The sequence below is a fragment of the Anomaloglossus baeobatrachus genome, chromosome 5 (genome assembly GCF_048569485.1).
Source record: "Anomaloglossus baeobatrachus isolate aAnoBae1 chromosome 5, aAnoBae1.hap1, whole genome shotgun sequence".
Lineage (NCBI taxonomy): Eukaryota > Metazoa > Chordata > Amphibia > Anura > Aromobatidae > Anomaloglossus > Anomaloglossus baeobatrachus.
Genome location: NC_134357.1, coordinates 470,471,414 through 470,485,920, shown reverse-complemented (window position 1 = coordinate 470,485,920; position 14,507 = coordinate 470,471,414). Strand labels below are relative to the sequence as shown.

The window sequence follows — 14,507 nt, the reverse complement described above, 5'->3', positions numbered from 1 at the left end:
CTGCCCCGACAATCAGTAGGCTGCACCCATTTAGATATTCGTGTCGTCCAAACCCATCAATGTTGGCAAATGTGGCCGGCATTAGTCTAATGTGTATAAGGGTCTTTAAAATGTTTGTGCAGCATCCGGCGAGTCCCTTTATATTACGGGGTGTGCTGTGATGTGAGGTGCAGAACATGACGTTACATGATATCTGTACTGGACACTTCTACAATGGGTGAGAATTGATTGTTGTGGGGGAGGGATATTATATACCGCCCGACATTATCCTCTCTGAATGTAATTATTCATCTTGTTGCTCTAGAATTGTGAAGATTCCGGATTGTCCACAGTCCCTGTGTTTCCAGATCAGGGGTTCAGCTCCTCCTTACGTCCACGCAGTGGGGAGAGGTGAGACCTGTGGGTGCAGTGATGGGTTCATGAAGTGATTAGAGGTGCGGTGTAGACATTGAATACAGACTTGGCATAGTGTCACATATTATTGCTGTGCTATGGACATGTCAGGGTCTCATCTCTGCATCAGCCGGGCCATATAAGCATCATGTTTTTTACACTCAGAAGACGTCTCCTCTTGTATGAGAAGCTCAGACTTCATGGTGAACGCTTCATAACAAGTGCTGTGTCTAATGTCAATCACAGCCGGCGAGCATCAAAAATATCCACCACATCCTAAGTACCTACAGATGTGAGGCCGACATCTGGTGTGCAGGGGTGGCAGGCAGCAGACTGCTTTATGACCCCCCGAGGCATTGATTTACCATTTTACATCAGGACTAGAAGGTTTAGGACTAAAAGCAAACTATACAAAGTGTAAAGGTGTCTGTAGGTGATTGGTGTGTACACGTGTGCTGTATGTGTGTCTGTCTATCAGATTGCATGTGAGGGACTCCGCTATTGACTTTCAGAACTCTTGTTTGCTGCTGGACGGTGTATTGGTTTACATGATGTGAAGAGGTTCATTATTTTAGGTGCCCTCTGCTGTCTGTATCCGCCCCTGGTACTGTATATATATATATAAATAAATGTGCTCAATGTATGATGTGTGTGCATTGTATGTGCTCTCTCTGTGTTTGTATGTAGGTGTGTTTTGTCTATGTACATACACATGCACTGTAAGGGATGTATATATGTTGGTAAACTAGATTGTATATATGTATATATGTGTTATACTGTATGAAGGTAAGTGTATTTTTGTGTACAGAATGTATGTGTGAGTACTCTACATGCATGTAAAGAATGTGTTTGTATATCGCGCTGTATATCTGTGTACTGTGTGAGTATGTGATAGTGTGTGTGTGTTTGGATTCTACATGTGTGTACAGTATGGTATCTATGAATTTGTGTAGTGCGCTATATGTACAATGTATAGTGTGTGTACATGTGGGTGCACAATATGATATGTACGTGTTCACAGTATGGTGTTTGTATATACAGTCATGGCCAAAAGTTTTGAGAATGACACCAAAATTAAATTTTCACATGATCTGTTGCCCTCTGGTTTTTAATTGTGTTTGTCTGATGTTTACATCACATACAGAAATATAATTGCAATCATATTATGAGTACCAAAAGGTTATATTGACAGTTAGAATGAGTTAATGCAACAAGTCAATATTTGCAGTGTCGACCCTTCTTCTTCAGGACCTCTGCAATTCTCCCTGGCATGCTCTCAATCAACTTCTGGATCATATCCTGACTGATAGCTGTCCATTCTTGCATAAGCAATGCTTGCATTTTGCCAGAATTTGTTGGTTTTTGTTCGTCCACCCGTCTCTTGAGGATTGCCCACAAGTTCTCAATGGGATTAAGATCAGGGGAGTTTCCAGGCCATGGACCCAAAATCTCTATGTTTTGTTCCATGAGCCATTTAGTGATCACCTTTGCTTTATGGCAAGGTGCTCCATCATGCTGGAAAAGGCATTGTTGGGCGCCAAACTGCTCTTGGACAGTTGGGAGAAGTTGCTCTTGGAGGACATTCTGGTACCATTCTTTATTCATGGCTGTGTTTTTAGGCAAGACTGTGAGTGAGCCGATTCCCTTGGCTGAGAAGCAACCCCACACATGAATCGTTTCAGGATGCTTAACAGTTGGCATGAGACAAGACTGGTGGTAGCGCTCACCTCTTCTTCTCCTAATAAGCTGTTTTCCAGATGTCCCAAACAATCGAAAAGGGGATTCATCTGAGAAAATGACTTTACCCCAGTCCTCAGCAGTCCACTTCCTGTACCTTTTGCAGAATATCAGTCAGTCCCTGATGTTTTTTCTGGAGAGAAGTGGCTTCTTTGCTGCCCTCCTTGAAACCAGGCCTTGCTCAAGCAGTCTCCGCCTCACAGGGCGTGCAGAAGCACTCACACCAGCCTGCTGCCATTGCTGATCTAGATCTAGCTCGGCACTGCTGGTAGTCCGATCCCGCAGTTGAAACAGTTTTAAGATACGGTCCTGGCGTTTGCTGGTCCTTCTTGGGCGCCCTGGAGCCTTTTTGGCAACAATGGAAGCTTTTTCCTTGAAGTTCTTGATGATGCGATAGATTGTTGACTGAGGTGCAATCTTTGTAGCTGCGATACTCTTCCCTGTTAGGCCATTTTTGTGCAGAGCAATAATGGCTGCACGTGTTTCTTTAGAGATACCCATGGTTAACTAAAGAGAAACAATAATACCAAGCACCAGCAACCTTTTAAAGTGTCCAGTGGTGTCATTCTTACTTAATCATGACTGATTGATCGCCAGCGCTGTCCTCATCAACACCCACACCTGTGTTAATGGAACAATCACTAAAACAATGTTAGCTGCTCCTTTTAAGGCAGGAATGCAATGCTGTTGAAATGTGTTTTGGGGGTTGAAGTTCATTTTCTTAGCCAATATTGACTTTGCAAGTCATTGCTGTTAAGCTGATCACTCTTTATGACATTCTGAAGTATATGCAAATTGCCATTAGAAAAACTTAAGCAGTAGACTTTGTAAAAATTAATATTTGTAGCATTCTGAAAACTTTTGGCCATGACTGTACTGTATATGTGTTTGTACACAATGGTATGGGTATAAGAAAAAAAGAGTCTTACAGCTCACCCGATATTAAGGAGTACACCGGTAAATTCAATAAAGTCCGGGTGGTGCACAAAAGGCTGAATGCCGACTATCCAGGTGAGCTCTAGGTAAATAGAAAGATGCTGGATCTTTTTCTATTTACGATGGTACAGTATGTGTGCATACTGTATGTGTGTGCACTGTGTGATATGTGTATATGTCGGGGCACTAGATGCTATGTACATGTGCACATTATGGTCTATGGGTATGTGTATACTCTTTATGTATAGCATTCTGTTTTGTTATACTGTATGTTCTATATATGTATGTATTGTATGTGTTTGTGTATGTTGATGTGTAAATTATTTGTTTGTGCGCATGTGTATTTGTATACAGTTGTGTGTGTGTATAGTGTAGTATATGTATTCAGTATGATATATACTGTAAGTATTGCATGTTTGTACAGTATGTATACAAAGGAATGTATGTGTATAGTATGTTATTTATGTACAGTATTGCATGTGTATCGGTGTACGGTATGGTTTTTGTGTACAGTATTGCATATGTACAGTATTCCATGTTTGTAACGTTTCGCGTGTACAGTTTTGCGTGTGTACAGTATGGTATTTGTGTGTACAGTATGACATGTGTACAGTATGGGATTTGTGTGTACAGTATGACATGTGTACAGTATGGGATTTGTGTGTACAATATGGTGTGCGTAATTTGGCATGTGTATAGTATGGTATTTGTGTGTACAGTATGGCATGTGTACAGTATGGTATTTGTGTGAACAGTATGGCGTGTGTACAGTATGGCATGTGTGCAGTATGGTGTGCGTAGTTTGGCATGTGTATAGTATGGTATTTATGTGTACAGTATGGCATGTGTGTACAGTATGGTGTGCATAGTTTGACATGTGTACAGTATGGCATGTATACAGTATAGTATTTGTGTGTAGTATGGTATTTGTGTGTACAGTATGGCATGTGTACAGTATGGTGTGCATATTTTGGCATGTGTACAGTATGGCATGTATACAGTATAGTATTTGTGTGTAGTATGGTATTTGTACAGTATGGCATGTGTACAGTATGGTGTGCATAGTTTGGTGCGTGTACAGTATGACGTGTGTACAGTATAGTATTTGTGTGTAGTATGGTATTTGTACAGTATGGCATGTGTGTACAGTATGGTGTGCATAGTTTGGTGCGTGTACAGTATGGCATGTGTACAGTATGATGTGTGTACAGTATAGTATTTGTGTGTAGTATGGTATTTTCTTTGTCGCTCTATTGGGAGACCCAGACAATTGGGTGTATAGCTACTGCCTCCGGAGGCCACACAAAGTATTACACTTAAAAGTGTAAGGCCCCTCCCCTACTGCCTATACACCCCCCGTGGGATCACGGGATCCTCAGTTTTCAAGCTTTGTGCGAAGGAGGCTGACATCCACGCATAGCTCCACTGTTTAGTCAGCAGCAGCTGCTGACTATGTCGGATGGAAGAAAAGAGGGCCCATACTAGGGTCCCCAGCATGCTCCCTTCTCACCCCACTTTTGTCGGCGGTGTTTGTTAAGGTTGAGGTACCCATTGCGGGTACGGAGGCTGGAGCCCACATGCTGCTTTCCTTCCCCATCCCCTTAGGGCTCTGGGTGAAGTGGGATCTTACCGGTCTCCAGGCACTGAGGCCGAGCTCCATCCACAGCCCCTGGGATCTGCTGGACATGGAGCTGAGTATCGTCAGGGACAGGACCCTGCTACATTAAGGTACTCTGTGTCCCCGTGCAAATCGCGCACACACACACCAGCATTGCTGGGTGTGTTAGTGCGCCCGGGACAACAGCGCTGCGCGCTTGTGCCACACTATCTTCAGCTAGCTGAAGGAGTTAATGTTTTGGAAACGGTCGCGCCGGCCGCTGCTGTCAGTTTTAACTGCGGCGCGGCTGGGACTTGTGGTTCGCCGGGGACTTCCGCGCTGGCCGTGCATATTTGACGGCCGCGCTTACTACTACAGTCCCCGGCTTTTTGCGGCCTAGTTTCGTTTCGTTCCCGCCCCCAGGCCTGCCAGTCAGGGTGGGGGCGGGACGCTGTGCAGAACGTCAGCGCCGAGGGATGGAGTTTACTTTACATACTCCAGCCCTCACACTGAGCACAGTGGGACGCTGGTTTCCCGCTCTTCGTCTGAGGCACGCCCACGGTCCGCCCCTCTTCACAGAACGCCGGCAGCCATTCCTGCATGCAGTTTGAGCTGGAGAAGGGGAGACAAGTTATGGGAGACCCAGGCACGGGATTCTAGCGACCACACACCCGCTTTCAGCGGGCGGTAAGTGGCACCTCTGGTGCCTACCCCACTAGTGCCGAAGTGTACAATTGTATTTTTATGCTTGCATGCTATACATTGCACTGTACGGGCGCTGGTAATTCTTCACTATATACCCTCCTAGATTGCTCTGAGACAACAGCATGTCGTCCGCAAAAAGCAAGGGTGCCAAGGCACAGGCTTTCTATGCTGCCTGTACCGCATGTGGGGCTACTCTACCGGCAGGTTCCACTGACCCCCATTGTGTGCAGTGCTCGGCCCCTGTGGCACTTGTTCGGCCGGGGCCTCTGCTAGAGGTGACCCAGGGAGAACCACCTGTGAATACTGTCCAGGTGACGGGGACAGAGTTTGCAGCTTTTGCTGATAGATTATCTGTGACTATGACTAAAATCCTAGAAACTTTGCAGTCTAGACCAGTAACTCAGACCATGGGCACGGTTGAATCACTGTCCCCTGGTCCCCCTCAGTTGGAACAGCTCCGGGCTCCGGAGGTGTCCCAGGCATTCCAGGGTGACGGCTCTGACACGGACGACAGTCCCAGACAGCCTAAGCGAGCTCGCTATGAGCGGCCCTCGACTTCATCACACTGGTCAGGGTCCCAACAGGAGGACTCTCTATACGACGAGGCAGAGGTAGCTGATCAGGATTCTGATCCTGAGACCGCTCTCAATCTGGATACACCTGATGGTGACGCCATAGTGAATGATCTCATAGCGTCCATCAATAAAATGTTGGATATTTCTCCCCAAGCTCCTTCAGCGGAGGAGTCAGCTTCACAGCAGGAGAAATTCCATTTCAGGTATCCCAAGCGTAAATTGAGTGCTTTTCTGGACCACTCTGACTTCAGAGAAGCAGTTCAGAAACACTACGCTTATCCAGATAAGCGTTTCTCCAAACGGCTTAAGGATACACGCTATCCCTTTCCCCCTGACGTGGTCAAGAGCTGGACCCAGTGTCCAAAGGTGGATCCTCCAATCTCCAGGCTTGCGGCTAGATCCATAGTTGCAGTGGAAGATGGGGATTCTCTTAAAGATGCCACTGATAGACAGATGGAGCTCTGGCTGAAATCCATCTATGAAGCTATCGGCGCGTCGTATGCTCCTGCATTCGCAGCTGTATGGGCACTCCAAGCTATTTCAGCTGGTCTTGCGCAAATTGACACTGTCACGCGTACATCTGTTCCGCAAGTAGCGTCCTTAACCTCTCAAATGACTGCATTTGCGTCTTACGCTATCAATGCTGTCCTGGACTCTACGAGCCGTACGGCAGTGGCGTCCGCCAACTCCGTGGTTTTACGCAGAGCATTGTGGTTAAGGGAATGGAAGGCAGATTCTGCTTCCAAAAAGTGCTTAACCAGTTTGCCATTTGCTGGTGACAGACTGTTTGGTGAGAGATTGGATGAAATCATTAAACAATCCAAGGGTAAGGATTCATCCTTACCTCAGCCCAGACCAAATAAACCCCAACAGAGGAGGGGACAGTCGAGGTTTCGGTCCTTTCGAGGCTCGGGCAGGTCCCAATTCTCCTCGTCCAAAAGGACTCAAAAGGATCAGAGGAGTTCAGATTCTTGGCGGGCTCAGTCACGCCCAAAGAAAGCAGCCGGAGGAACCGCTACCAAGGCGGCTTCCTCATGACTTTCGGCCTCCTCTCTCCGCATCCTCGGTCGGTGGCAGGCTCTCCCGCTTTTGCGACATTTGGCTGCCACAGGTCAAAGACCGTTGGGTGAGAGACATTTTGTCTCACGGGTACAGGATAGAGTTCAGTTCTCGTCCTCCAACTCGATTCTTCAGAACTTCTCCGCCTCCCGACCGAGCCGATGCTCTTCTGCAGGCGGTGTGCTCTCTAAAGGCAGAAGGAGTGGTGATCCCTGTTCCTCTTCAGGAGCAAGGTCACGGTTTTTACTCCAATTTGTTTGTGGTGCCAAAAAAGGACGGGTCTTTCCGTCCTGTTCTGGACCTAAAACTGCTCAACAAGCATGTGAAAACCAGGCGGTTCCGGATGGAATCCCTCCGCTCCGTCATCGCCTCAATGTCTCAAGGAGATTTCCTAGCATCAATAGACATCAAAGATGCTTATCTCCACGTGCCGATTGCTCCAGAGCACCAGCGTTTTCTACGCTTCGTTATAGGAGACGAACACCTTCAGTTCGTAGCCCTGCCTTTCGGTCTGGCGACAGCCCCAAGGGTCTTCACCAAGGTCATGGCAGCAGTAGTAGCTGTCCTGCACTCTCAGGGTCACTCCGTGATCCCTTACTTGGACGATCTACTTGTCAAGGCACATTCTCAAGAGGCATGCCAACACAGCCTGAACGTTGCGCTGGAGACTCTCCAGAGTTTCGGGTGGATCATCAACTTTTCAAAGTCAAATCTCACCCCGACCCAATCGATAACATACCTTGGCATGGAGTTTCATACTCTCTCAGCGAAAGTGATGCTTCCGCTGGACAAACAGCGTTCACTACAGACAGGGGTGCAATCTCTCCTTCAAGGCCAGTCGCACCCCTTGAGACGCCTCATGCACTTCTTGGGGAAGATGGTAGCAGCAATGGAGGCAGTCCCTTTCGCGCAGTTTCATCTGCGTCCACTACAATGGGACATTCTCCGCCAATGGGACGGGAAGTCGACGTCCCTAGACAGGAACGTCTCCCTTTCTCAGGCGGCCAAGGATTCTCTTCAGTGGTGGCTTCTTCCCACCTCATTGTCAATAGGAAAGTCTTTCCTACCCCCATCCTGGGCGGTGGTCACAACGGACGCGAGTCTATCAGGGTGGGGAGCAGTGTTTCTCCACCACAGGGCTCAAGGTACGTGGACTCAGCAAGAGTCCACCCTTCAGATCAATGTTCTGGAAATCAGAGCAGTGTATCTTGCCCTACAAGCCTTCCAGCAGTGGCTGGAAGGCAAGCAGATCCGAATTCAGTCGGACAACTCCACAGCGGTGGCATACATCAACCACCAAGGAGGGACACGCAGTCGGCAAGCCTTCCAGGAAGTCCGGCGGATTCTGACGTGGGTGGAAGGCACGGCATCCACCATATCCGCAGTTCACATCCCGGGCGTAGAAAACTGGGAAGCAGACTTCCTCAGTCGCCAGGGTATGGACGCAGGGGAATGGTCTCTTCACCCGGACGTGTTTCAGGAAATTTGTCGTCGCTGGGGGATGCCGGACGTCGACCTAATGGCGTCCCGGCACAACAACAAGGTTCCGGCCTTCATGGCACGGTCTCACGATCTCAGAGCTCTGGCGGCGGACGCCTTAGTTCAGGATTGGTCGCAGTTTCAACTCCCTTATGTGTTTCCTCCTCTGGCACTGTTGCCCAGAGTGCTACGCAAGATCAGGTCCGACTGCCACCGCGCCATCCTCGTCGCTCCAGACTGGCCAAGGAGGTCGTGGTACCCGGATCTGTGGCATCTCACGGTAGGACAACCGTGGGCGCTACCAGACCGACCAGACTTGCTGTCTCAAGGGCCGTTTTTCCATCAGAATTCTGCGGCCCTCAACCTGACTGTGTGGCCATTGAGTCCTGGATCCTAGCGTCTTCAGGATTATCTCAAGGGGTCATTGCCACCATGAGACAGGCTAGGAAACTATCCTCTGCCAAGATCTACCACAGGACGTGGAAGATATTCTTATCTTGGTGCGCTGCTCAGGAAGCTTCTCCCTGGCCATTTGCATTGCCTACTTTTCTTTCCTTCCTGCAATCCGGGTTGGAAAAAGGTTTGTCGCTCGGCTCCCTCAAGGGACAAGTCTCAGCGCTATCTGTATTTTTTCAGAAGCGCCTAGCACGACTTCCTCAGGTACGCACGTTCCTGCAAGGGGTTTGTCATATCGTCCCTCCTTACAAGCGGCCGTTAGAGCCCTGGGATCTGAACAGGGTTCTAATTGCTCTCCAGAAGCCGCCTTTCGAGCCTATGAGGGATGTTTCCCTTTCTCGCCTTTCACAGAAAGTGGCCTTTCTAGTAGCGGTCACGTCTCTTCGGAGAGTGTCCGAGCTAGCAGCGCTGTCATGCAAATCTCCCTTCCTGGTGTTTCACCAGGACAAGGTGGTTCTGCGCCCGATTCCGGAGTTTCTCCCTAAGGTGGTATCCTCCTTTCATCTCAATCAGGATATCTCCTTACCTTCTTTGTGTCCTCGTCCAGTTCATCAATGTGAAAAGGATTTGCATTTGTTGGATCTGGTGAGAGCACTCAGAATCTACATTTCCCGCACGGCACCTCTGCGCCGCTCGGATGCACTCTTTGTCCTTGTCGCTGGCCAGCGTAAAGGGTCGCAGGCTTCCAAGTCAACCTTGGCTCGGTGGATCAAGGAACCAATTCTTGAAGCCTACCGTTCTGCGGGGCTTCCGGTTCCCTCAGGGCTGAGAGCCCATTCTACCAGAGCCGTGGGTGCGTCCTGGGCATTACGGCACCAGGCTACGGCTCAGCAGGTGTGCCAGGCGGCTACCTGGTCGAGTCTGCACACTTTTACCAAGCATTATCAGGTGCATACCTATGCTTCGGCGGACGCCAGCCTAGGTAGACAAGTCCTTCAGGCGGCGATTGCCCACCTGTAGAAAAGGGGCCGTTTTTACGGCCCTATCATGAGGTATTATTTTACCCACCCAGGGATTGCTTTTGGACATCCCAATTGTCTGGGTCTCCCAATAGAGCGACAAAGAAGAAGGGAATTTTGTTTACTTACCGTAAATTCCTTTTCTTCTAGCTCTAATTGGGAGACCCAGCTCCCGCCCCTGTTTTTTTGTATACACATGTTGTTCATGTTGAATGGTTTCAGTTCTCCGATATTCCTTCGGATTGAATTTGCTTAAACCAGTTTATTGGCTTTCCTCCTTCTTGCTTTTGCACTAAAACTGAGGATCCCGTGATCCCACGGGGGGTGTATAGGCAGTAGGGGAGGGGCCTTACACTTTTAAGTGTAATACTTTGTGTGGCCTCCGGAGGCAGTAGCTATACACCCAATTGTCTGGGTCTCCCAATTAGAGCTAGAAGAAAAGGAATTTACGGTAAGTAAACAAAATTCCCTTCTTTACGTACAGTATGACGTGTATTTGTGTGGTATGTGTGTACAGTGTAGTATGTGTGCCTTTCACATTATTTGTGTCGGCTGTGATCTGAGGAAATATGGACACTATTCTTGTTCTGCAACAATGGAAACCCCAGCAGACACCCATCACAACTGTTATATAATGGCTGTAGACTTGTGTATGTCTTATGTCCTCTCCCAGAGCCGGGGGTGGACACGCTTCTGTATACCTGCATGTGTTGCCCCAGTGGATAGTAGGATGGATAACAATGGGGCCAATGATTTTATTTTGTCTGTGCTCAGCCACTGGAGCAGAACTTTCCCACAACTCTTTTCCAGACATGTAGACCCCTTCCAGGTGCCATGGGGGTCCTGTAGTGTGAGAACCTGGAGCTTATAAATCACCTCCAGCAATAACATTCCAGCCGCACGTGTTATGCAGGTGACATTCACCCGTAACAGAGGGTCTTCAGGCTACTGAGGGGGTAGCATTGCTTTATAGATTTCCTAAACAAATATTCAAGTACATAGTGTTCTAAATAAGTATTCTGTATTTACTTATATTGGAAAGTATGCGTGTGTGGGGTCCTACATGGAGAAAGATGGGTCTACTGCTGCTTCTCTATGTAGATTGGGTGTAGTCATTGGTCTGATTCTTATGGTGTCTCATATCTCCTCGTGTTCAGGGTCACAGGCGGCAGCTGTTGGTCTCCATCCTGGACAATGTATCCTCAAGGTAAATGGGACAAACGTCATACACGACAGTCACTCCGAGGTCCTGGAGCACTTCAGCGCGTACCGGAAAAGCCCACAAAACCCTCTGGTGAGTGTGAAGAAACAATTACTACTCCCAGCATCCTCCGCTATAAGAGTATACAAACTGGTAAAATATGTGATGACCGCAGCACCTTGAGATTGTACGTGCAGTGGATAATATGTCTTCTGATTTCAGGGGCTGTTCCAGTGGATCTACCGGACCCACGAGGACGCGGATGAGGACAGAGCGCAGAGGTGTAAATCTGATGAGTGTCTGAACGGCGGCTTATCTGATGACCACAGCACCGGCCTCCTGCTGGACACGAGCATTCATAACAGACAAGCAGGTAGTACACAAGTGGTCACATCTCCTGTATATAAGCACATCCAGACCCTACGATATCAGGTAATATTGAGGGTCAGAGATGTGACAACCATTAAATGGGCAGTCAAATATTTACATTTATGATTTAGCTATGTTATATTCCATAAATGTATAGTAGATATGGGTCCCACCAGTAAGACACCAATCTATCTAGAGAATGGAGCCCTGTTTTCATTGGAGTAGTGGTCAGAATTCAGACCACCCCTGCATTGACAGTAGAACACCTCAAGACCCATTGATGGGCCTACACCTCCTATATATAAGGACGTCTGGACCCCCTGTTATGAGATACTTTTGAGGGGGCAGATATATGACAATTAAAGGGGCAATCACATCTTGTACATTTATGGGTTATCCATGGTTTATTCCATAAATGTATAGTACATCTAGGTCCCACCAGTAGGACACTAATCTATCTTGAGAACGGGGCCATGTTGCTCCTGCTTTTCATTGGAGTAGTGGTCAGAATTTAGACCACCCCTGCTTTGGCAGCAGGAGCATGTAAGGGGACCCATCGAGGGGCCCACATCTATACATTTCTGGTATATCTTGTGGACACACCATATATTTACAAGGTGGGAATGGTCCTTTAGTAAGGGTTTGAGTCCTGCGGCTTTCTTACAGACCTTGTGCTTCACTTCCACACCATTTTTTCCATTTCTGCTTGCAGTCAGTGATCAGGAATATTCTTTCTTCCACCCAGAAGCAGGATCCCCCCATCCTGACCTAGTACTGCTCACACAACTGACGGTCGGGTATAATTGTATCCAGTCTAGGTGATTCGCTACTAACTGACTTCAGATTGATAGGTTTTACCTGCACTGATACATTGGAGCAAACTCTCAGTGCTAGGTTTTTAGGAGTTTTCAGTCCATGAATGTTTCAATTCTCTGAATAGTGAAAATGGTGAGGAATTGAGTCCCCTGGTACATCGGAAGCTGCAGAACTTCTCCAACATGTAGCTGGACGTTATGAGTGACAGCCCCTTCTTGTAGGGTACAATGTATAGCAGAGTGCAGGCGGCTATGTGTGGCAGTGAATGGGTTAGGCCGCGGCGCTCTCTTCTCTAACCGACAGCTGCTTATTTATTATTCATGTTCTCAGCCGCTTCCCTGAAATCCCCAGCACTTCTGCATCAGTAGTATAAGAGGGGGGTAAAGTGACTCAAAACTCATGCCCTGGGTGGGAGGGGGGCACAGATTTACCCCTGGCCATATGTGTTTATGACAACCTTTGGGGAGCATTATGTCACTACCGTCCCCCTCTGTAGTGTACTCCCCGATGATGAGTTTATTGGCCAAATGGGGGAAACTAAAGAAATCCAGATATTTTTAGGCTCTGACTCATTGTCCCTTTGCAGATATTATCCCCTGCCCCTCCACTCCCATCATGGAGGACGGTCCGCTCATTAACCTGACGGTGGAGAACGTCCACCTTGAGCATGGCGTGATGTATGAGTACGTCAGCACCGGTGGGATAAAGTGCTATGTCTTAGAGAAGATGGTTGAACCTCGCGGCTCCTTTGGGATCACTGCTAAGGTAAAGCACATCGTCTCTGACCTCACATAGAGGGTCACATTACTCTTGGGGGGCCGGGCTCTTCAATCTGTCTGCTGCTTGTCTTCTCAGATCCTGCAGGCATTTATCTCTGATGACATGGAGTTTGTAAAGAATTGTACGAGACTTATCGCAATGAGTAAAACGGTGATGACCATGCCACAGTACGAATTCCGCCACATCTGTGACACCAAACTGGAGAACATCAGCCGGAGGATCAGCAACTACAAAGGGGTAACAAGTCGGGGTCCTAATCCCCAAAATCTTATAGCATCATTCTCCGGCCCTATATATCATTGGCCTCAATTTTCCATTCCTCTCCTCTGTACTGTGCTCTTCACCCTTAACTGTCCTCAATATTTCTGATCCTTTGTCCTGTTTCATCTTCTCGTTATCTGTGCTGCTGACTTTTCACCCTGTGACTAGCGACTGTGTGATTAAGGTTTGTGTCATCTCTCAGTTTGCAGATGAGCTCAGGATGAAGGTCAGTCCGTCCTTTAAACAGGCAATGAGTGAGCAGCACAGGCTGCAGAGTATGGACTTCTGCCCCACCAACTGCCACATCAACGTCATGGAGGTGTCGTACCCCAAAACCACCACCTCAATAGGAAGGTCCTTCAGCATTCGCTTTGGCAGAAAAAACTCCTTCTTTGGCCTTGATCCAGACCAAGGTGAGATCATGAGACTTCTGTAAATCGTGACTCCACCAGCAGAATACTGAGTGCAGCTCTGTAATAAAAAAATAGGATGAGGGTCAGTAAAAATAATATAATCTATGTACACAGTGACTGTACCAGCAGAATAGTGAGTACAGCTCTGGAGTATAGTACAGGATGTAACTCAGGGTCAGTACAGGATAAGTAATGTAATGTGTATACACAGTGACTCCACCAGCAGAATAGTGAGTACAGCTCTGCAATATAATACAGGATGTAACTCAAGATCAGTGTAGGGATAAGTAATGTAATGTATGTACACAGTGACTCCACCAGCAGAATAGTGAGTACAGCTCTGGAGTATAATACAGGATGTAACTCAGGATCAGTACAGGATAAGTAATGTAATATATGTGCACAGTGACTGCACCAGCAGAATAATGAGTGCAGCTCTGGAGTATAATACAGGATGTAACTCAGGATCAGTACAGGATAACTTAGGTAATGTAGGTACACAGTGACCGCACCAGCAGAATAGTGAGTGCAGCTCTGGAGTATAATACAGGATGTAACTCAGGATCAGTACAGGATAACTTAGGTAATGTAGGTACACAGTGACCGCACCAGCAGAATAGTGAGTGCAGCTCTGGAGTATAATACAGGATGTAACTCAAGATCAGTGTAGGGATAAGTAATGTAATGTATGTACACAGTGACCACACCAGCAGAATAGTGAGTGCAGCTCTGGAGTATAATACAGGATGTAACTCAGGATCACTACAGGAT

General features: G+C 47.6%; 1 protein-coding gene across 2 annotated transcripts in view; it reads left to right on the top strand.

Annotated features, from left to right (window-relative positions):
* Positions 1 to 14,507, top strand: part of PREX1 (phosphatidylinositol-3,4,5-trisphosphate dependent Rac exchange factor 1) — a 191,925-nt gene that overhangs the window by 127,293 nt on the left and 50,125 nt on the right. For both annotated transcript variants that reach the window (XM_075350642.1, XM_075350643.1), the window contains 6 exons: positions 305 to 390; positions 11,054 to 11,190; positions 11,320 to 11,470; positions 12,869 to 13,047; positions 13,138 to 13,299; positions 13,526 to 13,736. In XM_075350642.1, coding sequence (XP_075206757.1) covers positions 305 to 390; positions 11,054 to 11,190; positions 11,320 to 11,470; positions 12,869 to 13,047; positions 13,138 to 13,299; positions 13,526 to 13,736 — 926 coding nt within the window. The remainder of the gene's footprint in view (positions 1 to 304; positions 391 to 11,053; positions 11,191 to 11,319; positions 11,471 to 12,868; positions 13,048 to 13,137; positions 13,300 to 13,525; positions 13,737 to 14,507) is intronic.